The following is a 27404-nucleotide window of genomic DNA, read 5'->3' as shown; positions in this document are numbered from 1 at the left end:
TTTCGTTAGAACACGCGACTGTGAGGTGGGCGTAGGGCTGTGGCCGGTGAGTTGCTGGGCTTTGCTCAAGGACGAACCTTTGCTTCAGTGGACGCGGCAGTGCTTGGGGGTGGATGGATAGGCCTGCTTCTTCGTGCCTCGTGTCAACGGCGTCTTGGTTTTTAACTGTAGTTGGGTGTCAGCGAAGTTGTTATGAAGTCCAACGTCCATCTGCCCAACTTTTGTAGATATTTTCTGGGTTCTCTTATACATGGCTAAGCCTGACGCCGATGGTTGCTGAATGGCTAAGCCACGTTACCCGTAAGTATCGTGGAGCGTAAAGCGAACAAAGATGTATAGGCAACGAAAGCCCCATGGACGTGGACAGACGGTCGGAGAGCGAAACCGGAGGCCACCGAGGAAAGTGGAAAGAGAAAGGTTACATGAACTTCAAACCGCGAATCGAATCTCACGTTATCATATAGGCTATAGCTATTATTTTGAAGTGAAGGCTCCTTGGCATCACCTCGGCCTTCTCGTTCATGAGTCTGTGCGTGGGATGTCTTCCATTATTAAATAATTTGTTACGTCAGGATACCCAGCGCCGGGAAACCGTCTCGCCCGAATTTCCTCTTTCTGCCCTTGACTCTGATCACACCATAGCGAGCGAGCGAGCGAGCGAGCGAGAGAGAGAGACAGAGCCATGAGCCATCCCGTCCGGTGCCCCTACTGTTTGGGCGCGCAAGGGAGGTGTACGACGTTGCCGTCGTCGGGGAGGGCGGTGACGGAGTGCGCGTCGTGTGGGCGGGTGGTGGAGGAGCACCAGTCCTACGCCCACGACCTGTTTGTCCTCCGGGCTCAGGACTCCCCTCTCTGCGTCGTTACCCCTGATGTGGCCCAGCTGCCGCTCCCGCCACTCGACAGTGACGATGCCGAATGCGACCCCTTCGAGAACACCGGCTTCATCACCGCCTTCTCCACCTGGTCCCTCGAGCTCCACCCCGTCTTCGCTCACACCACTACCAGCTTTTCAGGGCACCTGGCCGAGATGGAGCGTGTCCTCCAGTTCGACTCTGCCGACCCTTCCGCCAGCCTCGTCGACAACCTCAGGGCCTACCTGCAGATCGTCGACGTCTCGTCCATCTTGGGCGTGGACCGTGACATCTCAGACCACGCCGTCCAATTGTTCAGGGATTGCGCCTCCACCACCTGCCTCAGGAACCGCAATATCGAGGCCCTCGCCACCGCTGCCCTGCTTCAGGCTATCCGGGAAGCACAGGAGCCCAGAACCCTTCAGGTACGATGGGCCTCCCTCTCCTCCATCTCTTTTTGCCTCTCACATTTTCACCGTCTGAGGCGTCAACTTCTTCGACAGGAAATTTCAGCGGCAGCCAATGTTGCCCAGAAGGAGATCGGCAAGTACCTCAAGTTTCTGGTGGAGGCACTTAAATTAAGCCAGCCCATTAATAGCAATTCCATATCCGTTCACATGCCCAGGTTCTGCACGCTCCTCCAACTCGACAAATCCACTCAGGTATAGGCATCTGAGTTCCGCCTTACTTTTAGATACAGTACTCACCTCGAGAATCATCCTAATCGAACTCTCAGGATTTGGCAACCTACATTGGCGAAGTCGTGACAAACAAATGCTTCTGTACTCGCCGGAATCCAATAAGCATTTCGGCGGCAGCCATCTACCTATCCTGCCAGTTGGAAGATAAGCGGAAAACTCAGGCTGAAATATGTAAGGTGACCGGGCTAACGGAGGTTACCCTGCGTAAGGTTTACAAGGAGCTTCTTGAGAACCGTGACGACCTTCTTCCACCCGATTACACTCCGGCTGTCCCACTGGACAAGGCGTTCCCCATGACAACTGTCGCCTCCGGCCGCTCAACATCTCTGAAGCCCGATGTCGTGGATCTCTCTTCCTCTTCGACCGGCCAGGCTAAGCTCTTAAATGACACAACAAAACCCAGAAAGATTCAAGAAGGTACAGAGGGGGATCAACACCAACAGGCAGGGAAAGGCAAGGAGAAGGAGGCAGAGTATCGGGACGCTGCTCTTCGGGGCTCCCCATTAACGGAAAGAGCAAACAACAACGATCCGGGTGCCTTACAGTGGCAGTCTTCACTTCTATTCCGTATGCCTGCTCTGAGGGAAAGCGGGAGCTCTACAAGGCCAGAAAGAGACATAGACATTAATGAGGCGCAGCCATGCTCTCGAGAAGAAGGTGACTGCAAGCACAAGGGAGCCGGTTCCGGGAATTCGGGTGGTTTCCTTCCAGGTAGTGGTTGGCGTTTTTCTGCTTCTCGTTCAACCGAAGCTCATGCACCGCCAGTCTATCAAAAATTGACTGCTGGGTTGATTGGGCACGTAGATCAGTTACAAGTCAAGAAGGGGAATCTCCCAGGCGTTGAAGGCAAAAGCCACAGGAAGTGAACTCTTGTGGGCGTTGGATAGAGGGAATCGGTTGAAGGCTACTACTGTATTCCGATATATCATATATATATGACCCTCGCATTGGACATTGGTGCTCTCCTTCATCTTCCCTTTAGCTGTATGCATGGATCCCCATGAGTGCGAAGTGTATAATTAACAAAGAGGGTGCTTGTTGATGGAGTTGAATGGATAGGAGCATTCAAATCCTCTGCAACTTGCTCATTTCCTCATTTTGTTGTTTATAGGAGAAGATAATGAGATCCTATACGTGAGAAAAAATCTCCGCCCCTCTCTCTGGCGCCCTGCATATCCGTGTTGGCAAGCCATTCAGGTGGTGGGCTCGATGTTCGTACCAACCGGATAAAATATACTCTTTACGTTCACATTGTGGATGCAAGTGCTGGTCACTGCAAATCTATCCGGTGTGTCTACTTGAAGAAAATTTCGAAAGGAAATTTCGTAAGTACATCTTCAGCATGAACTAGCCAATAGAGTGCGAGCCACTACCATGTTGAGTTATGAAGAAAACAAAATAATCGCCATAAATAGAAGGTCCGGACACATTTAAGCTCATCTACATGTGACAGAATCAATTTCTGATTTATATTGAATTCAACAAGCACCAGGCACTAGGGTAGAATCATATGTTTTATATATTTAAATACATGAATACCCTTAAGTCTTATCCAGCATCTACTTGCCATAATTCTGATGTTTCTTTGAAAAGTCATAGAGTACCTTCAGTACGGCACTGAAAGACAACGATCTCAGCTTCCCCATATGTCTGTCCACATTTTATTGTGTTCAGGTTAGTCCACAGGAAAATGATAACACAATTAATCAAAATAAACTGCAAGAATTGACTGCTTCGCAAAAGGCAAAGCACTTTCCGTTGCTATACCTGGCAGTGTGATCTTTACTTCCCAGACAAAAGGCCAATGAATGATACTAAGACCTTACTTCTAAAACAAAAGATATAGGACTTCTAGAAACAAATTTATTATGAGTTGCCATGTCACGGATTATCCTGATTTTAGTGTCCCCTTCAAAAGTTGCGACCAGGTTCATATATTTACAGCTAAAATGCCCCCCCCCCCCCAAATTCTCTAATTTCGAAATCTAGGTCCTGTGATTTCCTAAAGGGTTTGCATAAATAGCACCCATTGAACCCTTTCGAGGTCATAAATTGACTGCCACAAAGCTCCAGTATCAAGGGATTCACTTGTCCTGAAGTAACTTCCATAAATCATTCACGTTCTACTTTTCCTAAGGTCACTGGATAGCTAGCCAGGCCTTCTCATGGAAAAGACACAAGTTAGTGCAATGTTTAGCCTATCTAGTACTGGAACCATGTTCCAGCACAATATATTAGGAAAACGTGACTTACATGATTTCTGTGTATCTCAATCTCCATGCTGGGAAACCTAAATGGCATCTCGCAGGCCCAAATATGAAGAGGAGATCAGGTTCTGGTCCGCAAGAACCTGGGGGACAAGAAAACACAGATAAGTATGCAAAACCACATGTTCTATGCAAAGGACTGAGGCGTCATAGCCAACTGGCCAAAAACATAGTATGATATTCACAGAGTAAGACCACAGAGAGAGGAATTGGAATTCGAAAAAAATACAAACAGGGCAAGAGAGATACGAAGCCAACCAACTGCTCTCAGTGCTTTGTCCAGATCAGCCTCTGTAAGCGTTTGCTTGGTTTGTGGTGCATCAGCAGTCACAGGTTTTGAGTAGTTGGAGCAGATATACATGCTGGCCCTAACAACTGCTTCCTTCCCATCAGAAAAGGACAACCATTCCAGGTCCACAGACTTCTGATGACGAGATCCAACTTTCTTATCAACTTCCTGGATAAAAAGAAAGGTTTACGTAGATTCCAGAGCAGTGGGAAGGAAATATTGCAATTCAAGGTTAAGCGGGTAACTATATTTTGAAAAAGATAAATCATTGAAGGTGGAAAGGAAGAGATTAGATACAAGTACACAGAGTTACCTTCCACTCTCGTGGACTCAGATCAGCCCAATTTTTGACGAGAAATTTCTTTGACTCTTTTAAAACTCCTGCAGAACACAGTGCATCATAGAAGTGATCATTGACCGGTCTACACAAAATTATGATCTTTGAGAGTCATCCTCAGCCATTTGACCTAAGAAACTACAAGCTATCTGATGGAGGAAAACTAAGCTTTCATAAAGTATTGACCTTCAGCAAAGGAACAGAACGTTTGAGAAACATTGTTTAGGTATAGAAATCAAGTCAAAGATTTAATTTCAAAACCTTCAAACTTGAAAATATATCAATCGAAGCCCTAGTAACCAAATGTTACTCCGTGGTTTGAATTATCAACTCATAAACAACAAATTGAGAACAGATCCTCAGAAAAGAGAAACTTAAAGCTTGAAACCTTACCATCCATATCGTAAAGAGAAATATGCTTCACACCAAATTTTGATAACCAGCGAACAAGACTAAATATTTTTGAGATCTGAAAAGCTTCTTCACTGTCCACCACAATAGCTACAGATTGAAGTTTATTTAGTCCTAGTCGGACGCAGTTAAACATATACCCAATCAGGATAAGATAGCATTGTAACTTGCGAGCTATTCGTATGACCAGATGATGCAGCTTAACCAGTAGATGAAGCAGAAACCAGCAGAGACCAAGCATAAGTCTCCATGTTCTAGATCTCTGTAGACCCTGCACATCAGATGGACATCGAATATCATGTTCCTATCAACCAAAGAAGCACTGGAGGCATCAAAATCTGAGAATTATTGAATCAGGACATTGATTAAATTTCTTCAGTGGATGTCCTCCTAGAAAAATATTAATACAAATATCAAGGTGATGCAGCTAATGAAAGGGAATTTTTTGCTGAACTGATCACATAGACGCACTCTAGGTGGATAAGGAATATAAAACAAGGAAAGGAAACATTGACAGAGACAAATAGAGGATACTCCAACACAGTAGTGCAATATTTAGTAATGTACAAATTAACCATTCAGTGATCATCAGCTTCAAGTTTGAACTCAAAAAATGGGAAATAAAAGCTAAAACTGCAAAAGCAGAACATGTAATCATGAAAGAAAGAAGCTACCATATTACAATTATGAACACAGTTCATTCTGTGTTCTCCTGTGATTTAAGTCAATGTTGGACATTTTTTGGTTGTCAAATATGGAAGGAAAATTCCTGTGAGATGCTGAGATTTTACGTTGGCATATGAGCAAAAAAGCATTTCAAGGAACCAATTAAGGCCCATTGGTGCTGCCTGTGTGCTATGCTGCCCAGACTCCTTAAGAAGATGCAGCGACTATGTTGCAATAGCACTGGGGTGCAGGTGTGCATGCTGAACCAAGACACCAAGTTCAATCAGCAGCAATGGCAAATGCGGTCAAGTGCATCTGTTCGCATCAGACTTGACTTTTGAATCAAGGTGAGTGTTGTCGGATTGAGTCATAAACTCAGTGATTCAATAGTTCTGTCTCACAAAAAATTTATATCTTATGCTTTTTGTACGTAACCATTTTATTATTTTCTTTTAATGTTAAAACTTGGACATCCTCATCCACACCCATGTGGCAACACACACAGAAAACCAGCACCTGCATCCTGCATCTACATCCTATGTATAATGAATCATAAATCTAAGAATTCACAGACAAAGTTATACTTCTTGAACCTTAAGAAAAGAATATTCAAGTAAGAATGCTGACATGAAAGATAATTTCTGGGAGACTTTTGAACAGATTGGTCATGCAAAAACATAGAATGAACAAATACATAAATTAGATTCTTATAAGGATCTGTTGACTAGGAAGATTTCAGATAGATGGAGAATAGTGTTTTTATCATTTCTGTGAGAGAATTGCAGATGACAGATCCAAATTGAAAAAATGTAACTGAGGTGAATACAATGGCATGATTCTGAGGAATGTATCCAGCACAAAGAAGTCAGATTCTTGTCATTATATAAGCCACACACACACACACATGTATTTACATAGAAAATACGGAGCCTGTGCACTGAACATGAGCCATCTAATCAACTTGGATGGAGGTTCACAAGTGCTGCAGAGAGTTGCCTTTTCAAAACGTGAGTGACAATTTAACAATTTGATTTTGAGGAGATAATTTTACGTGTATAATCTCATAAATCATCACGATCAAGTGACTCATAAGTAAGTTCACATACCCCTCATACTTAGTCAATTCACATATTCCAAAAACCTTATATACAAGTATGTGTGCCCATGTGTGCATGTGTCTTTTTGTATTGTCGAGTCCATACAGAATAGCAGGAGTGATGAATAGTGGTTATGGATCATCTTGTGATTCTGAGTTCTCCCTATCATGTACATTTCTCTCTTATGCTTCTTCCATGCCTTCCCACATAAGTCCCCCAGGATAGCAAATATGTCTACCTAACTTTCTGAGCAATGATCTACCATGGGAAAGTGAATAAAAATTAAGTTTAGAACAAGGGAAATAAAAAGCTTGTCATGACTCATGAACAAATGCAGTCCTTTTACATAATTATTGTTCAAAATCAACACAATTGCCATGCAATTCAAGCACTTTGACCAATCCATATGATAACTATGCACTAACATTCTGATTAATCATCCACATCCTTCCGTAGTTCCCTATGATAACTGAAAATATTTAAATCAGGAGACAATGCAATCACAAAAAAATTACGATAGTTCTCCAAATAAGCACCAAGTTTAATCAAAAGTACTCACTGAAAAAGGAGATGTCAACTGCATTGCCACTATATCTTGCAAGTCTCTGTTCCTATAACACAAAAAGAACACAGGCAAACAGTCAGCAGATCTATGAATTCACAGGAAGCATTCTGAAGTCTAAGTGTACGCTTAGCAGCGGAAAATCAAAAGGAAAACAAACATTCAAAATTTTCATTTCTTCGCATGGTTCAAAATGAGAACATTTTTTCAAAGAAATTGTAAAAAGCCAAGTCTTCTGTATGAAAATTTAACCTCACTGGAGATGGATAAATTTTATTATGACGAGTTGCTATTCTCATCTCCCCTGGCTCTCTTTTCATTTATTTTCCTAATGGATATTCACATACAGACAAAAAAAAAATTCTATATGTACCTCTGAAAATTTCCACTACTTTCAGAACATGCCCTTGGAATTTTTCAGGCTTGAACAAACAGGATTGAGTTCACATGCATGTGTCTACATATATAGTTGTCAGAATATTAGCACTGCCAAATATGAGAACTTGGCTGCTGATTTTAAACCTTCATGAACATCATAGATGTTTCATAAATGAACACATGCAAAGTAACCCACAAAAAACATTAAATATTTGTTACCTTTTTTAGTTGATTTTTTTAAAGAATTGACACTTTCTACAACCATTTGATCTACGACAGAGATCAGCTCGTACAAATGTTGGCATTTACATGAAAATTCCAACCTTCAAGGCAACTTTACAAGAAAAATACAATTTCAATACAGGTGAAGCATGATCTGTTCACTGATGCAGTAAGTGAAGCAAAAACTTTAACCATTAAAAATTTCAAGTTTGCATCTTTTTTCCGCCCGACGAAATCTATTGGGAAGCTTATGCAGCTAACCCCCCAAACTAAAAAAATTGCGGAACAGATAAAAGAGAGAGAGAGAGAGAGACCTGTCCATGAAGCCGTGGGGAGAGCTCGGATCCTCTAACCTGCAAGAGGACATCGGCATACCAATCAAATAAACTCAAAAGCCAATACATAAGAGAAATATAGAAGGGTGAGAAATCAGATGGTCATTTACCAAGGCAAAAAGGAGGCTCAGTAGGCGGAAGGAAATGGAATACAGGAAAGAAAAGGAGGTTGCTACGAGGGGCGCAGCGACGTCCACGCAGCAGAGCAGGCCTTTTAACTAGTGCAGCAACGAGCAGATGTTGGGAGTAATGAGCTTCTTCTTTTCACAATTCAGAACACACACCCGTTTTGGACCTCAAAAAAAAAAAAAAAGAAGAAGAAGAACTTTGGAAAGGAAAAGGATCAAGACCACAGACGATGGGGCGTGGCGATTGGCCACCATTTCACAAGTATATCGGACGGTCGGAAAGAGTGATCGCTAGAAAAATTTTACGCATAGTACAAACCTTTCTGGTGGAAGGTCCCAGAGACATCCCTGAGTCCCTCCTCTCATTTCTATCTGGTTGGTGTTATTTGAATCAAAGAATGAAGTGGACGACTGTTCCGGTTCCCGCCAAACCTGTTTGCTTCAAAGAGCCTGCCCCACGCGATGAATGACAAAAGTCGCAATCACATGAAAGGGAGAGGGAAAACAACGTTGATCTAAAAACCGTGCTTTTCCGGGAGAAAGTTGGTGTATACGTGTCGCATGTAACAAAGAAGAAGGGGCCAGACCAATGCGAGAAAGTTGGTGTAGGTGTCTCTACGGCGTCAGTATTACTCTCGTTCTTGCGAGATTTCGCTTTCAACTCTACCATTTGTTTGGATAGAAAGCAAGTCCTTTATACCAGTATGCTCAACTTTGAAATTCTGATGTGCGTTAGTGCTGGAAATGTTGCATCCTGTCTACTTAAAACTAAAAAGCATATTCGACGATAGAAAATCAAGAATATAAGAATACGACTGACAACTGCTACGCTGTAAAAACCTTCAAGCGACTTAGCAGACGAGCCAAGCAGGAGGCAGTCCAGATTGAGCGGGGTGGATCATATATTTCACTAGCTTCAAAACCGATTGCACAACGGTGGCAGGAGGAAGATCATCTCCAATAAGCATAATTGGAAGAGGCGCCTGAAAGGCCCTCTCTCTGAGAGGAGATAATGGCCTGTCAGATGGAAATCCATAGCAGAAGGCTGCAGCAACTTTGTTATTTTGAATCAAATGCCCACATCTCAAGCAGGCGTCCTGGCTAAAAGAATATGGTAAAAATGGATGGTCGCTATGGCTGATTTTGTGTTCAATCGGGCTCTTCAACGGCCTAGCTCCTGTCTGCTTGCAGCTTAGTTTTGTGTTTCAGAAGAGTTTGAGTAGCTAGGCATAACTACTGGATCAGAAAGTTTTTTTTTGTCTGCAATGCTGAGCATTCCACCCTGCAATGTTTGTCCATACGCGTTTTTTCTTATAAAGGTAAGAGCCTACCTTCCAGCATACATTCCTATTGAAAAAACCTTCAAGCGACTTAGCAACAGCGGAGGCCGGTCCACAGCTGCTGGTAGACTTCAAGCCAAATATATCTCTTTCCCTGCACAAAGCTTGGTCTAATCTGCGAGCTGGAAGAGTATTCTGCTGCTCAAGTGGGAGAACAAGCCTCTATCTTCCCCCTTGCCCTTTGAGTTCAGGACTTCATAGATACTTGGTGCAGGGCCATCAATGCACGTAGCTGGTAAGCCGGTCTCACCTTATCAATGCAAGGGATTGATGCCCACGCCATTTGCGTTAGTGACCAGCCATGCCATTCAAGTTAGTGACCAGCTGCTTAGCCGCCACCGGCACGATCTAGTGTGCCACCCCCCCTCGAGGTTACTCAAAGTGATGATGTTAAAGTTGTTAATGTACTGATTAAAACATAACCACAACCAAGCTGCTGGATGACAAGAGCTTGTCTATGTTGCCCTCCCTGACGCTGTAAGTTTGCGTGCTACTGTGATAAGAACTCGTGATGATAACGACAACTCGGTTGCTTTGTTACTGCTGAAATAGCTCTCTGCATGTATGAAAAATGTTGAAATATGGACAAGGTAATGCCTTAATCTGGGGAATGACTCGTAAATGAAAACATGGTAAGTTAACTTTATATGGCAGATCGACTTATGAGTCGAGTAGATCTTTGAAAAGTTACATGGTAGTTCACCTTTGAATTGGCAATGTCCACAATTGTCTGAACCGATCTGATCAGCGGCGCTCATCTTCCAAGGTTCCATGCAATCGCTACAGAATCCACTGTCCACATGGACTGATTATATATATATATATATATATATATGAACTGAACTGATTTGATCCCCATCGCTCATCTTCCAAAGTTCCATGCAGTCGCTACAGCCATCCACTGTCCACATGGACTGATATATTTCTTTATACCCACAGCCAAAAGCTGTATCTCAGCAAGATCAGATTGATCCATGCTTTCTTCTTTGAAATTTATGTTTGAGAGATTAAGATTCATGTAACAACAACGCATGCCCCCAAGAGGGTATTGTATAAAAGGACAAGCCACATGATATTTGTGTATCCACTACAATGGCGCGTGACGCATCGTCTAGGACACTCGAGACGACGATAAAAGTCTATCTATTTGATTTAGATTTAGTGATATAGCAAGTAATAGGTTCTGATTTTTTTCCATTCCAAATCATATTTTAACGGGTCGATCGAATATCTGAAATATATATAAATGGATATATCTAGCTCATATGAATGAGGGTGATGCTAGGGGGGAGATGTGAGAAATAAGCTCTAGAATTTTCCCGTTCTTTAAGGCCGGATGGGAGGAAGGTGTGACCTTAAATCTGAAGATCTGAAATTCCCAATGATATCAAACACATGTTTAAGGTTTCAAATAGATCGGATCTTGTACAAGGACTTTTATCATGTCTGTATTACCAGATCTGATTCCAGCTAGACACTTGATAAATTTTAGTTGCTTCAAAGCTGGCCCATTAGCAACTCTATTTATTACACAGAAGAAATGGAGATCGAGAGATTGCGATTATGGCTCCGAAGATGACCGTGAATAAAGGAACAGAAAAACTAAAACGTTTTTATGGGTTTAACTTGTGATGAAACAAGAAAATGCTATGCGCTTCGAAATTGTACTTACTTCGAAACTGGATTTGTCGTCTTTTTCCTCTTTCTCGTTACTAGAAGTCTCCACTAAGCTTCTTGTTGTTTTCCCTTATTTCCTGTGGTGAAATTTGAACTGAAGAGTTACCAGAAGCTTTTCCCTGCTTTCCATGTGAAAAAAAAGTTTAAACTCTCACGTCCTGTTCCTTTATATGTTAATGGCTCGCATAGTTCAGAACTTTCTGGGTGCGAGCTGAACATTCGTCGGTGCAAAAGTGGTTGCTTCTTTTAATCACTTGTATTATGCTTCCATGATCCATCACATGCCTTTGTGTGGGTGTTGTGTAGGAGCTTAAGCCATACTTGGGTTCATGGTTTGACCGATCTCAATTTGCCCAATAACTAAACCTCGGCATCAGCTGGGTTCCGCCCATGAGTAGGGTCTGGGTTGGCCCGACATCTAAAACCCGAGTTCGGCTCAACTTAAAAAACTAGATTCCAAGTTCGTTTCAATTAGTAAAAAAAATAAAAAATCCATTATCGCGCCGACCCGGGCCACTCAAGTTCCTTTTTCCCAGGTGTCGGGCTCAGACCCAAGTCGGGCTGGGTACCAGTTACTCAGCGGTGGCCTTGCCCGGTGCCCGGGCTTACCTCTAACATTTTCAGTTTCAGTAAAAAAAAAAAAAAAAACATAACTTAACAACCAACTACTAAAAAACTACCTTTACTTGTTTTTTAAGAACCTTCATAATTTTTAATACAAAACTAAACTTTTCAAAACCAGGCATCACCAACTACCATCCTTTAAGGCACGTACACGTGTGCAAGTTGAAACTAAAATTTAAGTGTTGAATCGTTTGCAGATACTACTTTAACAAGTCAATGCATTCCGACACTGCTAATCCGATGGGTTTCAATCCACCCATACTAGGGGTGAACAAGCAAAAGCTCCTAGTTAAAGCTCCGCTCATGATCGAGTTTCAGCTTACTATTTTAATAAATGAGCAAGCCGATCTCATTTTTTGACTAGTTTGTTTTAGTCAATCGAGTTTGAGTTCAGTAAACTCAAAATTTTAAGCTCTACTCAGCTCGAGCAAAAATAAATGGTAACTTCAATGAATATTTATTTTGTTTTGTTCGATTTTGCTTCTCATTTGATCACGTTGTTTCTTGCTTTCTCTATTGCTGCAGAGCCAAGGTACCTCTTTCTCCTTCTCTTCCCGCTCTTTTTCTCTCTCGAATCTCTCTCTTGAATTTATGAGATGAAACCTTGCTCAGCTGCCAGGGTTTCATGATTCAGATTTCTCATTTATTCTAAAGTATTCATCTTCCTTTGCAAATCAGATAGGCCTTCCCCCACGAACGCCATCTCTCTTTCAGGGGCCTCCTACCTCCTCTGCCATCTTCCTCCATAGCAGCATTGCAGCATTAAGCTCGCTGTCATATTCTTTGTAGCACGCTTAAACGAGTTAAACGAGCTCAACCTCGACCTCTGACATTCTTGTTCTAGCGGATCTTGAGTTAATGTTGTATAACTTGATTCATGCTTATGCAAAATAGAAGACAAGCCGAGCTCGAGTCGAGCCTCTGAACTCATGTTGGCCCAAGCTAAGGCTCGACTCGGCTCGTGTTTACCACCTATTTTTCTTAAAAGAAAAACCCAATCAAAGCCGTTGTTTTCTTTATTTTAAACTGTTTTTGCTTTATTTCTGGTTTCAAAACACAATTCAAAACGCCAACTAATTTCCAGATCCAAAATTCAGTTCTCCAAATGAACAGGTCATCTAGTTTTAGAACTAAAATTAGATTCTATATCTAGTCCGGCTAATAAATCCAAATTGATGAACCGCCCACTTTGACTCGCTGACCTGTTCTACAATTTTGTCTAATTTCACAATCATCAGCCGCTTAAAGAAGCGGTAAAATTTTTGAGTTGTTTATGATTACAGTAATGCGGCTTCACTTAGATCGGCTCAAAATTCACAGGGTGGTTAAGTTGCAAGAAAATAGAGCAAGCGGAGAAAAGAAACGAAAAGAAAAGAAGCCAACCACATTTGTTTCTCCCTGCAAACCCAAACTAACTGAACTGCCTCCCTGCAAGTAGCTGTAGCCATGGAGGGCAGATGAATCCAAATAAATGGCAACCAAGAAAGGCAGTCTTTGACCATGAATCTCAATCTTTCTTGTAATCCACCCCCACCCATCACAATCACCGCTGCGACCATCGCAATCATTCTCTCAGACGCAGGAGAGCCCCTGATACGAGCCTACTTTGGACTCGGCCAGGACTAGCTGAGACTGCTGCCGAATCCCATCGGCAACCCAGGGCCGAGTACGTTAAATCCGCCTGCGCGAGCCCTTTGTCGCCACACGGGATTGAGAGGCTTGGTGAGGGAGAGACTTGGCCACGGACGGAGGTAGTGAGGCTATGTTAACCGTGTTTGATGTAGTCCTTAGCACTGTTGATGTCGATCCAGGCAAAGCATTGCACCAGGTACCCGTGGAGGACAGCCACTGCCGGCCACAGGCACAACACAACCAATGGGCATGGCCAAGTGCACATCTGAGGGATGTCGCAGGCTACCAGGCACCGAGGATGCAGACAGATGCCACGCGCGGGAGAGCGTCAACGCAGGAGGCCACCTGAGGTGTGGGGAGGTTATCGCGGACGAGGAGACGCCCAGCGACCACGTCGGGAGCTGTAGGGAGGTTACCGCGGCAGAGCAGAGACGATTTCAGCGTCGTGAGGTTATCACACACGACGAAGCGGTTGGCGAGGGGCTCAGAGGCGTCAGGGAGGTTATCACGGCAGTGGTAGCCGCTTTGACGACCAGCGCGCAGACAGGGCGTCTTTTCCTTTAGGGATGCTAACTTTTGAGGCGGCCTTCCTCACACAGGCGATCGTTGTTTAGGGAGGTTACTTGGGGCACCCAGGCCCAGCTAGCCGAGCCCAACCACCACAGACGGACCACACCCAGCCCGGTCTGAGTCAGATAAGAGTGCGCAGTGAAGCGGGTCCGAGTTCGGCTATCAGACCCAGATCCATTCAGTTTTGGAGACAGACGGGTCCAAATCTGTAGATTCTGACCCGCAGACCCAGATCCGTTCAGACAACATTCTGGATCTAGGAGCAACAGACCTGCAGATCCAGACCCGCTCGGTTCAGAGGAACCGAGTCAAAGTTGTAGCAGACCGATACAGGTCCAGTTTTGTACAGAACCCGTCCGTTCGACCCGGTTCCCAGCTTTGCTTATGTACCGTTTTATTTTAGATACCGTCTCAGTTTTTGTTTGACCCGGGATGAGACTTAGACCGTCCCGGGATGTGCTACAGTATATATCTTCTTTACGCACTGTTCAAACCTAAGTTTTGAATAATGTAAAACCAAAGTTTGTAATGGTGGCTCACCTCTCTCGCGTTTTCTGTTTCTGCTTCTTCTCCGTGTCTGAAACATTTCTCCATGCGAGCTTCACTATAGCTCATCTGAATCCAACAATAGCTACCTAGCAGTCCCCTGCAACCTCCGCTGGTTCTTCTTCAACCAGGAGGCAAATCGGTAGAAGAGGGCCGACGGGTTCTTCTTCAGTCTTCGATCTTTTCAGCCCACTGAAACAGTAGTCCGGCGTACGGGTTCGATAGCTCACAACCGAATCGAGAGGCGCATTCTGCTACATGGGAGGTGTCTTGGCGGCGGAGCAGTGCCTAGGCGGCGGCTTCCTCCACCAGTGAACCGCAGACCACCGTTATCCGATGAATGGAGGTTCATTCGGGCGACTCAGACCTGTTCAGGCCTAACTAAGCCAGAGGTGTTCTTTTCCCTCGATTGACCCTTCAATCACCGGTAACATTTAGGGATTTCAATCCCATTCGCATCTCCGTTTAGTTTCCTTTGGTTTCTCTTTTGGAATCTTGGCAAAAGGAGCCGAGCCAAGTGCGAATCGATCGGAAGAAGACGACATTGTCCATGTCAAGCTTCACCGCCGATCGAGTTCTATTGCCGGCTACTTTTCCAGCGATCTGACCGTTGGATCGTGTTGATCTCGGTGCCAATATCTTCCTGACTTCCTGACGGACATTCCTACCAAATTTGGCGTCGATCGGACCACGGACGGTGCTTCTGGAGTCCTCGAATGGAGAAACCAGCGGCGAAATGAATTGATAAACCGCCTGAGGCGGCAGCGACCCAATTTTCGTAGAGAATCTTGAGATTATAGCCTAACCGGGTGAATTATCTACACGATCTTGTGTGTTAAATGAATATATTCCATCTACAATCGTTTCCAATGTTAAATTTCATCTTTTGGAGGCGGATTGGAGCTCGGAAGATCGATTTCTGCTGAGAACAGTGGATGAGCTTTTTTGAAGGAATGCAGGATTCCGGCGGACTTCAGAGCTCAACGAGTCCAGCCTCTAGTGCTCGGATTTCTCTCAAACTCAGGGCGTCTACTCCTGAAGATGTTGGCTTGCTCTCCACCAATTTTTAGGATTTTTGGAGCCTTCTACGAATTGATACGAATTTTGGAGTGAAGTACTCCCTATCAGGTCTGAGGTTGAGACCGACTGTGCGTCGAGTTCTTGGCTTCATTTCATAACTTCTTCCGCATTGCCCCTTGCTGAGCGAGATCTTGGGAGGAGGTTGATATTAATAACTGCCTTCGATCGGCGACGTTGTGCGACTGCTACGAGGGGTTCCACCAGTCCCGAATTCCAATGATCTCTGGAAGGGCCGTCATCATCGTATTCTTCACCAATGATACTAATATGTTTTAGGCCAGCACAACTTTCACAGCCACCCGCATTACAGGCGTACCACCACTGCAAGAGCGGTTGATATTCTCATCCTCATCTCCACCATTACCAGAACAGGATGTGGTAGAAAGACAACAACAAGAATCATCTACAACACCTGTACTGCTATCATTGCCAGCACCACCACAACAGCTGCTCTCGATTCGATTCCATCTCTTGCCGGATGCAGCTCCTTTGATGGTGAGTCATCGTAATGTTCATGGTAACAGTGCTGGTGGTGGTGGTGTCGGATGAAGAGGCTTCCAAGGGATTATGGACTGTGTTGTCATCAAGAGGAATTCTATTGTCACGTCCTTATTCCTCAATCCCAAGTTGTAGTGTTTGTGGGCAGACATCATATTTAAGCAAAGAGGCTTAAAGGTCAGTTCTTTGACAGAGGGAAACCATATGGAGAGACCACATGGGCTAGTTGTGCATGGACAAAGCAAGATCGAAGACAAGAGTCTCTACTTCGATCTTTACCTAGAGACTACGGAACCCATTCCGAGTGCCACGAAAAATGGTTAAGAGGGCAACAAGATAGAAAAGAGGGTTTGGCTGAAAGAGATTGGTTGGGTCATCCTAAGGGGCTACCACAGTCGAGCTTGAGGACAAGCTCGTTCTAAAGAGGGTGGATATGATACGAGCCTATTTTGGACTCGACAAGGACTAGCTGAGACTGCTGCCGAATCCCATCGGCAACCCAGGGCCGAGTACGTTAAATCCACCTACGCGAGCCCTTTGTCGCCAGACGGGCATGAGAGGCTTGTTGAGGGAGAGACTTGGCCACGGTGTTTACCACCTATTTTTCTTAAAAGAAAAACCCAATCAAAGCCGTTGTTTTCTTTATTTTAAACCGTTTTTGCTTTATTTCTGGTTTCAGAACACAATTCAAAACACCAACTAATTTCTAGATCCAAAATTCAGTTCTCAAAATGAATAGGTCATCTAGTTTTAGAACCAAAAATAGATTCTATATCTAGTCCGGCTAATAAATCCCGCTCACTTTGATTCGCTGACCTGTTCTACAATTTTGTCCAATTTCACACTCATCAGCCGCTTAAAGAAGCGGTAAAATTTTTGAGTTGTTTATGATTACAGTAATGCGGCAACATTCACTTAGATCGACCCAAAATTCGCAGGGTTGTTAAGTTGCAAGAAAATAGAGCAAGCGGAGAAAAGAAACGAAAAGAAAAGAAGCCAATGACATTTGTTTCTCCCTGCAAACCCAAACTAACTGAACTGCCTCCCTGCAAGTAACTGTAGCAATAGACGGCAGATGAATCCAAACAAATGACAACCAAGAAAGGCAGTCTTTGGCCATGAATCTCAATCTTTCTCGTGATCCACCCCCACCCATCACAATCGCCGCTGCGACCATCGCAACCATTCTCTCAGACGCAGGAGAGCCCCTGATACGAGCCTACTTTGGACTCGGCCAGGACTAGCTGAGACTGCTGTCAAATCCCATCGGCAACCAGGGCCGAGTACGTTAAATCCTCCTGCGCGAGCCCTTTGTCGCCAGACAGGCATGAGAGGCTTGGTGAGGGAGAGACTTGACCACGGTGTGACGGAGGTAGTGAGGCTCCGTAACCGTGTTTGATGTAGTCCTTAGCACTGTTGACGCCGATCTAGGCAAAGCATTGCACCAGGTACCCGTGGAGGACAGCTCATCTGAATCCAACAATGGCTGCCTAGGCAGTCCCCTGCAACCTCCGCTGGTTCTTCTTCAACCATGAGGCAAATCGGCAGAAGAGGGCCGACGGGTTCTTCTTCAGTCTTCGATCTTTTCAGCCCACTGAAACAGTAGTCCGGTGTGCGGGTTCGATAGCTCACAACCGAATCGAGAGGCGCATTCTGCTACATGGAAGGTGTCTTGGTGGCAGAGCAGTGCCTTGGCGGGGGCTTCCTCTACCAGTGACCCGCAGACCACCGTTATCCGACGAATGGAGGTTCATTCAGGCGACTCAGACCTGTTCAGGCCTAACTAAGCCAGAGGCGTTCTTTTCCCTCGATCGACCCTTCAATCACCGGTAACATTTAGGGATTTCAATCCCATTCGCATCTCCATTGAGTTTCCTTTGGTTTCTCTTTTGGAATCGTGGCAAAAGAAGCCGAGACGAGTGCAAATCAATCGGAAGAAGGCAACATTGTCCCTGTCAGGCTTCACCGCCGACCGAGCTCTATTGCCGGCAACTTTTCTGGCGATCTGGCCGTTGGATCGTGTTGATCTCGGTGCCAATCTCTACCTGGCATCCTGGACATTCCCACCAAATTTGGCGTCGATCGGATCACGGACGGCGCTTCTAGAGTCCTCGAACGGAATTAGGCAGAAACCGACGTCGAAATGAACTGATAAACCGCCTGAGACGGCAGTGACCCAATTTTCGTATAGAATCTTGGGATGACAGCCTAACCGGGTGAATTATCTACACGATCTTGTGTGTTAAATGATTATATTCCGTCTACAATCGTTTTCAATGTTAGATTTCATCTTTTGGAGGCGGATTGGAGCTTGGAAGATTGATTTCTGCTGAGAACCGTGGAGGAGCTTTTCTGAAGGAATGTAGGATTCCAGCGGACTTCAGAGCTGAACAAGTCCAGCGGATTCCAGAGGATGTTGGCTTGCTCTCCACCAATTTTCAGGATTTTTGGAGCCTTCTACGAATTGATACGAATTTTGGAGTGAAGCACTTCCTATCAGGTTTGAGGCTGAGACCGACTGTGCGTCGAGTTCTTGGCTTCATTTCATAACTTCTTCCGCATTGCCCCTTGCTGAGCGAGATCTTGGGAGGAGGAACTGCCTTCAATCGGCGACGTTGTGCGACCGCTAGGAGGGGTTCCACCAGCCCCGAATTCCAATGATCTCTAGAAGGGCCGTCATCATCGTATTCCTCACAAATGATACTGGAATGTTTTAGGCCAGCACAACTTTCACAGCCACCCGCATTACAGGCGTTACCACCACTATGGGAGCGGTTGATATTCCCATCCTCATCTCCACCATTACCAGAACAGGCTGTGGTAGAAAGACAACAACAACAATCATCTGCAACACCTGCACTGCTATCATTGCCAGCACCACCACAACAGCTGCTTTCGATTCGATTCCATCCCTTGCCGGATGCAGCTCATTCGATGGTGAGTCATCGTAATGTTCATGGTAACAGTGCTGGTGGTGTTGGTGCCGAATGAAGAGGGGGCATACGTCCAAGGCAGAGTTCCAGCCGGCGGTCGCTTAACGAAGATCGGATCTGACCACCTTACCCATGGGCGACAGACAAGAGGGCTACCGTGCACTCGTACGTATGGAAAAACCAAGAAAATAAGGAAAAGAAGAAACAAAGATTAACGTGGTTCGGCTTAGGGAAGGCACTTAGAGTTTTCTTTATTGATGGGAGAGATGAATACAATGGTAGAGTTGAGTCCCTTTTATAGGGAAGGGATCACTTATTATCATAGGCAAGATTGTTCTTGCCTGGATTATACACAATCTTCATCTGATCCCTAAATTGTCGCCTTTTCTTATTTTCTGCTTTTTTTATTTGATCACAATCTTGATCACGATCTTCTGTTATCAGCTTGACATCTTTATCAGTATCTTGATTGTCGATTTCCTCTTCAACGGATTTTTTGCCCTTTTCATCCTTACCAGCTTTGTTAACAGTACAAATATCTGAAGGCCAACGGCATAGACAAGACCAGTGGGCAGGTCTGCTGCAAGAGGTGTGAGCAGGTGTACACCATGGAGGTGGAACTGAAGAAAGTGGTTGAGGTGTGCTACATCGTCCTCCATAATTTCCACGACCAGAACAACCGGGCTACCCTGAAGTGGCTGACGCCCAAGATGCTCGACTGCGAGAAGTGCAACCAGGTGGCCTGCGTGACGCCCGTCACCAACGAGAAGAAGAAGAATATGAATTGGCTCTTCTTATTCGTCACGCAGTCCCTCGGCTACTGCACCCTCGAGCAGCTTAAGTACTTCTGCAAGCACGCTAAGTGTCATCGAACCGGTGCCAAAGATCGCGTCCTCCATAATACCTACATCCTCCTGCACAATCAGCTCGTCGAACCCGAGTGTAAGCTCATGATCGTGAAAGGTTAGATCATTTTCTTGAGGGGTTAGATTTTTTTCTTCTGTTTCATGTTTCTTTATCTTTGATCTTGTTCGTTTCTCAGCTTGTTAATTAATCTGCGCTCCGGCTTCTTGATACCCCCGCCTATATATGTTCTACATGTTGTGCTGATCTATTACATCAAGACAACTTACCTTTGTGTGTAGAAATTAATATGCCAAGTTCTGAAGTTTACCCACGCATGATGTGTATGCAAAATAGAGCAGATTAACTCAATTTTATTGCCTATTTTTTGTTCAAGTGATTATGTTTGATGTGCTTGTCTTTATCAACCAAAAGTCAAAGATGAAGAGATGGTACTATTGTCATTTTAGCTGGTCTAGACTACACTCAGAAAGTGCTCTGTCTAAAGAGTTTTCTAAAATTGTATTAAAATTAATCCAACAATATGTTTGGCATATTAGAATAGTCTTAGAATAATTGCAAAACCACTTTATTAAGGTCGTTTTATATTATTTTCTTGTTTCTTCATGGAGCAAAATTTGCGTCTAAAGCATCCGATAAACTTATAGAGTGCATTGCGTGGATGTAAATTAGGCCTGATCTGATATGGAACTCTCTTTCAAAAATATCAATTTCTTAAATGAGGTTGATCTGTTATATGGAACTCTCTTTTGAAATTTCGATTTGTTTGTGCTTTGCAGTTTCTTTTTAGTTTTTTTACTGTTGTTTCAATTTTACTTTGGTGTGAAATTAATGTTATGTTTTTTTTTTACTTCGAGGAGTTGTAGTCCACTAGTCAGCAAGGTAGTCCACTTCAAAGGGATTTGAGATTCAAATCTCGTGGTCGCTGTCATGACCCTGTATGCTCATCCTTTATACTATAATAGGTCTCAACTCCAAGCTTTGTGAACCCGAGGGGTGATCGGCACAAGAGGAGGAGGAGGAGGAGGAGGAGGAGGAGTTGCCTCTCTTTGGGGCGCTTGGGGTGATTGGGCATAGAGGGGAGGCAATTGCCTTTCTTGAATGTTTTTTAGTAATACACTCGATGTTTTATTATTACAAATATAGATTGAACTTCTTACAAAAGTTTGCAACAAACTTAGTTTTTATTATCCTTCGTTTTTATCACTTGCACGTTTGCATCTTTTCATTTGTTTACATTTTTCGTGATATCTTTAAGTCGATCTCGTTTTTTCATATTCATTTATAGTTTGACTAATATACTTTACGTGCACGAAAATTTGTTGGTACATGTTGTTGATGAGCAGCTATGAGAAGTTAACTTCACTATAAGTTGAAGTTGATGGGTAGCCCTCTTGTCTATCGCCCACGGGTAAGGTGGTCGGATTCGATCTTCTTTAAGCGGCCGCCGGCTGGAACTCTGCCTTGGACGTATGCCCCCTCTTCCTCCGGCACCACCACCACCAGCATTGCTACCATGAACATTACGATTACGATGACTCACCATCGAAGGAGCTGCAAGGGATGGAATCGAATCGAGAGCAGCTGTTGTGGTGGTGCTGGCAATGATAGCAGTGGAGGTGTTGCAGATGATTGTTGTTGCCTTCTTTCTACCACATCCTGTTCTGGTAATGGTGGAGATGAGGATGGGAATATCAACCGCTCTCGCAATGGTGGTAATGCCTGTAATGCGGGTGGCTGTGAAAGCTGTGCTGGCCTAAAACATGCCGGTATCAATGGTGAGGAATATGATGATGATGGCCCTTCCAGAGACCATTGGAATTCGGGGCTCTCTTGTGTCTGAGAGAATGGTTGCGATGGTCGCAGCGGCGATTGTGATGGTGGCAGTGGAGCAAGAGAAAGATTGAGATTCATGGCCAAAAACTGCCTTTCTTGGTTGCAATTCGCTTGGATTCTTCTGCCCTCCGTGGCTACAACTACTTGCAGGGTGGCAGTTCAGTTAGTTTGGGTTTGTAGGGAGAAACAAATGTGGTTGGCTTCTTTTCTTTTCTCCGCTTGCTTTATTTTCCTGCACCCTACGAATTTTTAGCCGATGTAAGTGAATGCTGCCGCATTACTGTAGTCATAAACAACTCAAAAATTTTATCGATTCTTTAAGCGGTTGATGAGTGTGAAATTGGATAAAATTTGTAGAACAGGTTAATATCCAGATCTGAATCAGATTTGACTGTAAATGAAAGAAATTGAGGATTAACCCGTATTAAACCTATTGAAAATGGTCATAATATAAAAAAAACAACTTCAAAATTTGAAAGATGAAGTGGCCAGCCCTAGAGAATTCGGTTGCAAACTCTAAATCAAACGTTTAATTAAAAAATAGCTTTGTTTAAAGTTTAAAATTCATTTGGAAACAAAAACGGTTTAAAGTAAAAAAAACAACGGCTTTGACTGGGACAAATACTAGTTTTCTTGATCTAACAAGATCAAGACTGAGGGAGTGCGTGGGGAGCAAGAAGATCAATGCAATTCCGAGCTCTTTAATGTCTGAGGGAATGATTGTGATGGTAATGGTGGAGTAACAGAAAGATTGAACACACAATGGTAATGGTAATGCTACCTGCAAAGGAGGCGGATTTTTTCGGGTTTGTGGAGAATCAGCAGGCATTGGTTCTTTTTTCCCGTCGCTCTATTGTATCATGATCTAAATGCAAAAATCCTACAACTTAACCATCCTACGAGTTTTTAGCCAATCCAAAAGGATGCTGCTGCTTTACCATAGTCATCGTTTTGATTGAAGCAAAGAAAGAATAAAGAAAAAATCAACCAACTCAAAATCCTACGCTTCTTTGAGAGGTTGATATTGCATGAAATTAATCTTCGCTCAGATAGGTTCTTGAAGGACTGATTCTAGTTTTAGATTCGATTGGTTACGCAAATGAGTTTGGAATTGGACAAAATTTGGAGAGAAGGTCCTGCACAAGTCTTTAACTTGAGGTTACAATATCCGAATCATATATAGATACAGGAATAACAGCTTCTATAAGAAATGGACCAAAATGATTTTGGTTCCAAATTGCTTCAGGTTTTCTTAAGGACCATTTATTTTTGGGTCCTCTACAATATCAACCATAAAATTCATGACAGGTCGAAGGGAAATGACTAATGAGCAGATGCATGCGCTGGTGGTTAGTCGGCACAAAAACCCAAAGAAAAAGTAATTTCTCAATGTAAATTGTTACGTACATTTATGATACTCTAAATGGAGTTAGATTAATTAGATGCTTCTCACTCTCTTCCATCTCTTTGAGAAGGGAAAAGATCAGGTCGGATTCCAACTTCATTTTATCTGAAGTATGATCTGGAGAGGCATTCAAAAAATGAACATCCTCTTCTGCAACTCTGAATAGTGGAGAGCTAGATGCCAGATATTCAAATTACTTTGAATAGTGTATATATATATATATATATATATATATATATATATATATATATATATATATTATATGAATGAGGAAGAGGAAGAAGAAAATCTTCAAGCAGTGGTAAAACCAAGGTTCACACTTAAACATCACCCTATCTACTATGTACCTGGTCTTTCTAGGTCCAACACAACTCATGGTATAAGATCGCAAAAGTTTAGTCTTATATCAACAATCTTGAAGAACTTTATATTGTCAAGTGACTGGTTTTTCTGATTCTTAATTTTTTTAAAAAACTGAAAGGGCCAGTTGGGAGCAATATATATATATATATATATATATAGAGGGAGAGAGAGAGAGATTTCCGTGAGTCTGGAATCGCGCAGAAAAAGGTGCGGTGGTTAGTAGTTGTCCATTTTGTTCTTAATTTCCCTTCTACTTAGAACTAGAGTTGGCGAATATTTATTTTGAAACAGAACTAAGAGCTTCCTTTACTAGCGATTCATCGGGCCAAAAAATTCGTCGAAGATGATGTTGTTTTGGTTAATGTAATTTTGAATCTCTCCATCCCAGGCATTAGCTAGAGATGTCAATAATTCAGATTTGGATATGATGATGTCTAACTGAACCACATAAAAAAAAGGATAAGGAAAAAAGTTGGCATACGATTAAGATTCAGAATGGGATTTGGATTTAAGTAAATATTGATTGGATTCAGCTTTGGATCAGATATAGTTTTAAATAAATATCATATATTCAATTTTTGTAAGATAGTTTGAACTTGATTTAAAAAAAAAACAGATTTGGATTTAAATGCTAATATAAAAACTGGATTCAGAGCATATTCAGATTATAAATTCGGGATTTTGGATTTCGATATACTATATAGACTTTTTTACGTCCGAATTCAAATATGTATTTGCATCCAAATATATAGACATCCGAAAAAGTGGATATAGTAATGTATATATCTGATTGAAATCGAAATCTGATCAGTTGACATCCCTACCAATACTTGAATAAAATACTAAATTTTGCAGGAACCGATTAACATTCTTAACCTTCCCTTGGGGATTACCAATGGGATGCTAACGCCTTAGTTGGAAGTTTTTGTCTATTAACTTTGTTCTTGCGTTTTTTTCTTTCAAACTAAATGTGTTGTGCAATATGACAATCCAAAAATTTGCAATTCTTATAAGCTTATGGCACAAAAAACCAAGTGTTAACAAGAATCCATTTTGCTCATAAACAAGTGTGAGTGAACGCGTCAAATCATTCATGTTTTAAATTTAGAACATCTTTATTGTGTCGTTTGTCCTGTTTGGATTCGCCTTAGCTGGACATAAGAGTTCTGGAACAACCGGTTACTCTATGAGGGGATTTGGTAAGAACAATACGTCATTGGAACACTTGTTCTTCTAACATATTTTTTTTAAGAACATAACGTTCTTATTTCAAAAGAATATGATGTAACTACATATATTATTTAGTTGTTCGTTGTAGAAATAATTTATCCATCAAGTTTTCTAGAACAGGAATATGGTGTCTTAAGATCATGCAGATTAAGAACATGTACTTTAAACAGCGATATCATCAAATGTCCTGTATGTTTTTCGATAATAAAATCAGCATCCACTTTGCTACTTAGCATCTTTAAATTGGCGAAGGGTTTAACAAAAAAAATAAGTTTTTATCTTTATAATTTAGGTGAGATATGTCATGTCCTTTTTCCAATAGGCAAGTTGAGATTAAATAAGCCTTTTACCATATCTTGCCAACGGAGCCGTACGTCAGTCAATTGAACTTCACTTCTTGAAGTTTCTGACTGCCCAGTTTTAACTCAGTGTGCTTGCAATAATCTTTCCACAATAAAGTCCAATACACTTTATAACTCTAAGAGACATTTACTCAAGCAAATTCGGCATGGTTTAACCTTTTTCGGCTGCCTTGACTCTTGAGGCATGGCCAAAAAGGAAATAAGAAGTTGTTAAAGTGTAATTCTTTGGATTCGTTTGTTAACTGTAATACATTGTTACTGTTCCATAAATCTAAAACATTTGTGACAATATTTATGAATTTACCTTATTTTTTGAGGTAGATGAATGTGACAGTAACTATTACCATTGCAAAACAGCCTTTTTGGAGTCGTCTGATGTTAGAAATAGACAGAGGTGGAGGGAGGGGTTGGTAGGGGCCATGCGGCCTTCCAGTTTAATTTATAGAAGAAGTTAAAAAATTATATTTTGGCTTTAGTTAAGTTAAAATTTTGATCGGCCCCTGCAACGAAAAGTTTTTAGCTCTGCTCTTTTAAATATGTCTTAAAATAAGGATAGATTCATGAAGCACCTGAACAAATGTATCCGTGTGCGTACTATAGAAACACCATGTTTTTGCTTTGGAAACCTACTGTAATTATATGTAGCGCTTGACTATTAAATCTAGCAAACAAGATCTTTAATTGCATCTGTGTATTCTTTCATCAAACGCCCTCCCCATGTCCAAAGCACGAACCAAGTAATGCATCGTGCCAAACTCATTTTGTCATTCTCTCTTGTTTTTTAGGCAGTCTCGCACTCAAAAGTCAAAAGCAACATAAATGTGAATAAATGTGAAACAGATGGCTCCAAAGTCAAGTGGATTTTGAGGTGATACACAGATATATCAGCCAAAGAACTGAAATGTAAGAGATGTACAACCACAAATTGTTGACCATCATAAAAAAAAAAAAAAAGTAGAGATTATAAGAATCGAAACAAGGTAAGGTTGATTTTACTGGTGCTCTCTAAAGGGCCCAGGATGGTTTGTAAAACTAAAAGAATTGAAAAATATTTTAGAAACAGAAGCTAATTCCCTGTACTTATCATAATGCAACTGAACCGAGAGGCCCGGGCCCTACCCAAATGAAGGAGCGTTTGGCGCACACAGGCTCAGGATTTGGCAACCTACATTGGCGAAGTCGTGACAAACAAATGCTTCTGTACTCGCCGGAATCCGATAAGCATTTCGGTGGCAGCCATCTACGTATCGTGCCAGTTGGAAGATAAGCGGAAAACTCAGGCTGAAATATGTAAGGTGACTGGGCTAACGGAGGTTACCCTGCGTAAGGTTTACAAGGAGCTTCTTGAGAACCGGGACGACCTTCTTCCACCCGAGTACACTCCGGCTGTCTCACTGGACAAGGCGTTCCCCATGACAACTGTCCACTCCGGCCGCTCAACATCTCTGAAGCCCGATGTCGTGGACCTCTCTTCCTCTTCGGCCGGCCAGGCTAAGCTCTTAAATGACACAACCAAACCCAGAAAGATTCAGCAAGATACAGATGGAGATCAACACCAACAGGCAGGGAAAGGCAAGGAGAAGGAGGCAGAGTATCGGGATGCTGCTCTTCGGGGCTCCCCATTAACGGAAAGAGCAAATAACAACGATCCGGCTTACAGTGGCAGCCTTCCCTTCTGTTCGGTATGCCTGCTCTGAGGGAAAGCGGGAGCTCTACAAGGCCAGAAAGAGACATAGACAGTAATGAGGCGCAGCCATGCTTTCGAGAAGAAGGTGACTGCAAGCACAAGGGGAGCCGGTTCCGGGAATTCGGGTGGTCTCCTTCCAGGTAGTGGTTGGCGTTTTTCTGCTTCTCGTTCAACCGAATCTCATGCACCGCCAGTCTATCAAAACTTGTCTGCTGGATTGATTGGTCACGTAGATCAGTTACAAGTCAAGAAGGGGAATCTCCCAGGCGTTGAAGGCAAAAGCCACAGGAAGTGAACCTCTTGTGGGGCGTTGGATAGAGGGAATCGGATGAAGGCTACTCCTGTATTCCGATATATCATATATATATGACCCTCGGGTGCTCTCCCTCATTTTCCCTTTAGCTGTATTCATGGATCCCCATGAGTGCGAAGTGTATAATTAACAAAGTGCGTGCTTGTTGAGGAGTTGAATGGATAGGAGCATTCAAATCCTCTGCAACTTGCTCATTTCCT

The 27404-nt window shown here is 43.0% G+C and overlaps 2 protein-coding genes across 5 annotated transcripts; one reads left to right on the top strand and one right to left on the bottom strand.

The window, feature by feature from the left end:
• Window positions 1-41: 41 nt before the first annotated feature.
• Window positions 42-27194, top strand: LOC116260735 (plant-specific TFIIB-related protein 1). 2 transcript variants are annotated; one of them, XM_050079625.1, is made up of 3 exons: window positions 42-1276; window positions 1355-1513; window positions 26359-27194. In XM_050079625.1, exons 1-3 carry the CDS (start codon window positions 683-685, stop codon window positions 26899-26901), a joined length of 1296 nt encoding a protein of 431 aa, XP_049935582.1. In that variant the 5' UTR covers window positions 42-682; the 3' UTR covers window positions 26902-27194. The 2 variants fall into 2 exon arrangements, with proteins under 2 accessions (XP_049935582.1, XP_031495042.1); XM_031639182.2 differs by lacking the exon at window positions 26359-27194 and adding an exon at window positions 1588-2683.
• LOC116260736 (uncharacterized) lies at window positions 2961-9080 on the bottom strand. 3 transcript variants are annotated; one of them, XR_004174161.2, is made up of 8 exons: window positions 8227-9074; window positions 8096-8134; window positions 7179-7230; window positions 4839-5127; window positions 4422-4489; window positions 4053-4276; window positions 3806-3902; window positions 2961-3202 (listed from the first exon to the last, which is right to left on the bottom strand). XR_004174161.2 is itself a non-coding variant. In XM_031639183.2 (8 exons), the coding sequence occupies exons 2-8, from the start codon at window positions 8101-8103 to the stop codon at window positions 3112-3114; spliced, it is 813 nt and encodes a 270-aa protein (XP_031495043.1). In that variant the 5' UTR covers window positions 8104-8134; window positions 8227-9080; the 3' UTR covers window positions 2961-3111. The 3 variants fall into 3 exon arrangements, 2 of the variants coding, with proteins under 2 accessions (XP_031495043.1, XP_031495044.1); XM_031639183.2 differs by having other exon boundaries at window positions 4069-4276; window positions 8227-9080; XM_031639184.2 differs by having other exon boundaries at window positions 4078-4276; window positions 8227-9059.
• Window positions 27195-27404: the final 210 nt, after the last annotated feature.

Source organism: Nymphaea colorata, chromosome 9, assembly GCF_008831285.2.
Source record: "Nymphaea colorata isolate Beijing-Zhang1983 chromosome 9, ASM883128v2, whole genome shotgun sequence".
Lineage (NCBI taxonomy): Eukaryota > Viridiplantae > Streptophyta > Magnoliopsida > Nymphaeales > Nymphaeaceae > Nymphaea > Nymphaea colorata.
The sequence above is the reverse complement of the archived record's forward strand: the minus strand, read 5'-3'. Positions and strand labels throughout refer to the sequence as shown.

Coding starts and splice junctions, on each gene's coding strand:
- LOC116260735 (XM_031639182.2), top strand. CDS start 683: ATGAGCCATCCCGTCCGGTGCCCCTACTGTTTGGGCGCGCAAGGGAGG. Junction 1,277..1,354: donor AGGAGCCCAGAACCCTTCAG/GTACGATGGGCC, acceptor CTTCTTCGACAG/GAAATTTCAGCGGCAGCCAA. Junction 1,514..1,587: donor AACTCGACAAATCCACTCAG/GTATAGGCATCT, acceptor TCGAACTCTCAG/GATTTGGCAACCTACATTGG.
- LOC116260736 (XM_031639183.2), bottom strand. Junction 5,128..7,178: donor AGTTGACATCTCCTTTTTCA/GTGAGTACTTTT, acceptor TCTGATGTGCAG/GGTCTACAGAGATCTAGAAC. Junction 4,490..4,838: donor TTCTCTTTACGATATGGATG/GTAAGGTTTCAA, acceptor TGTGTTCTGCAG/GAGTTTTAAAAGAGTCAAAG.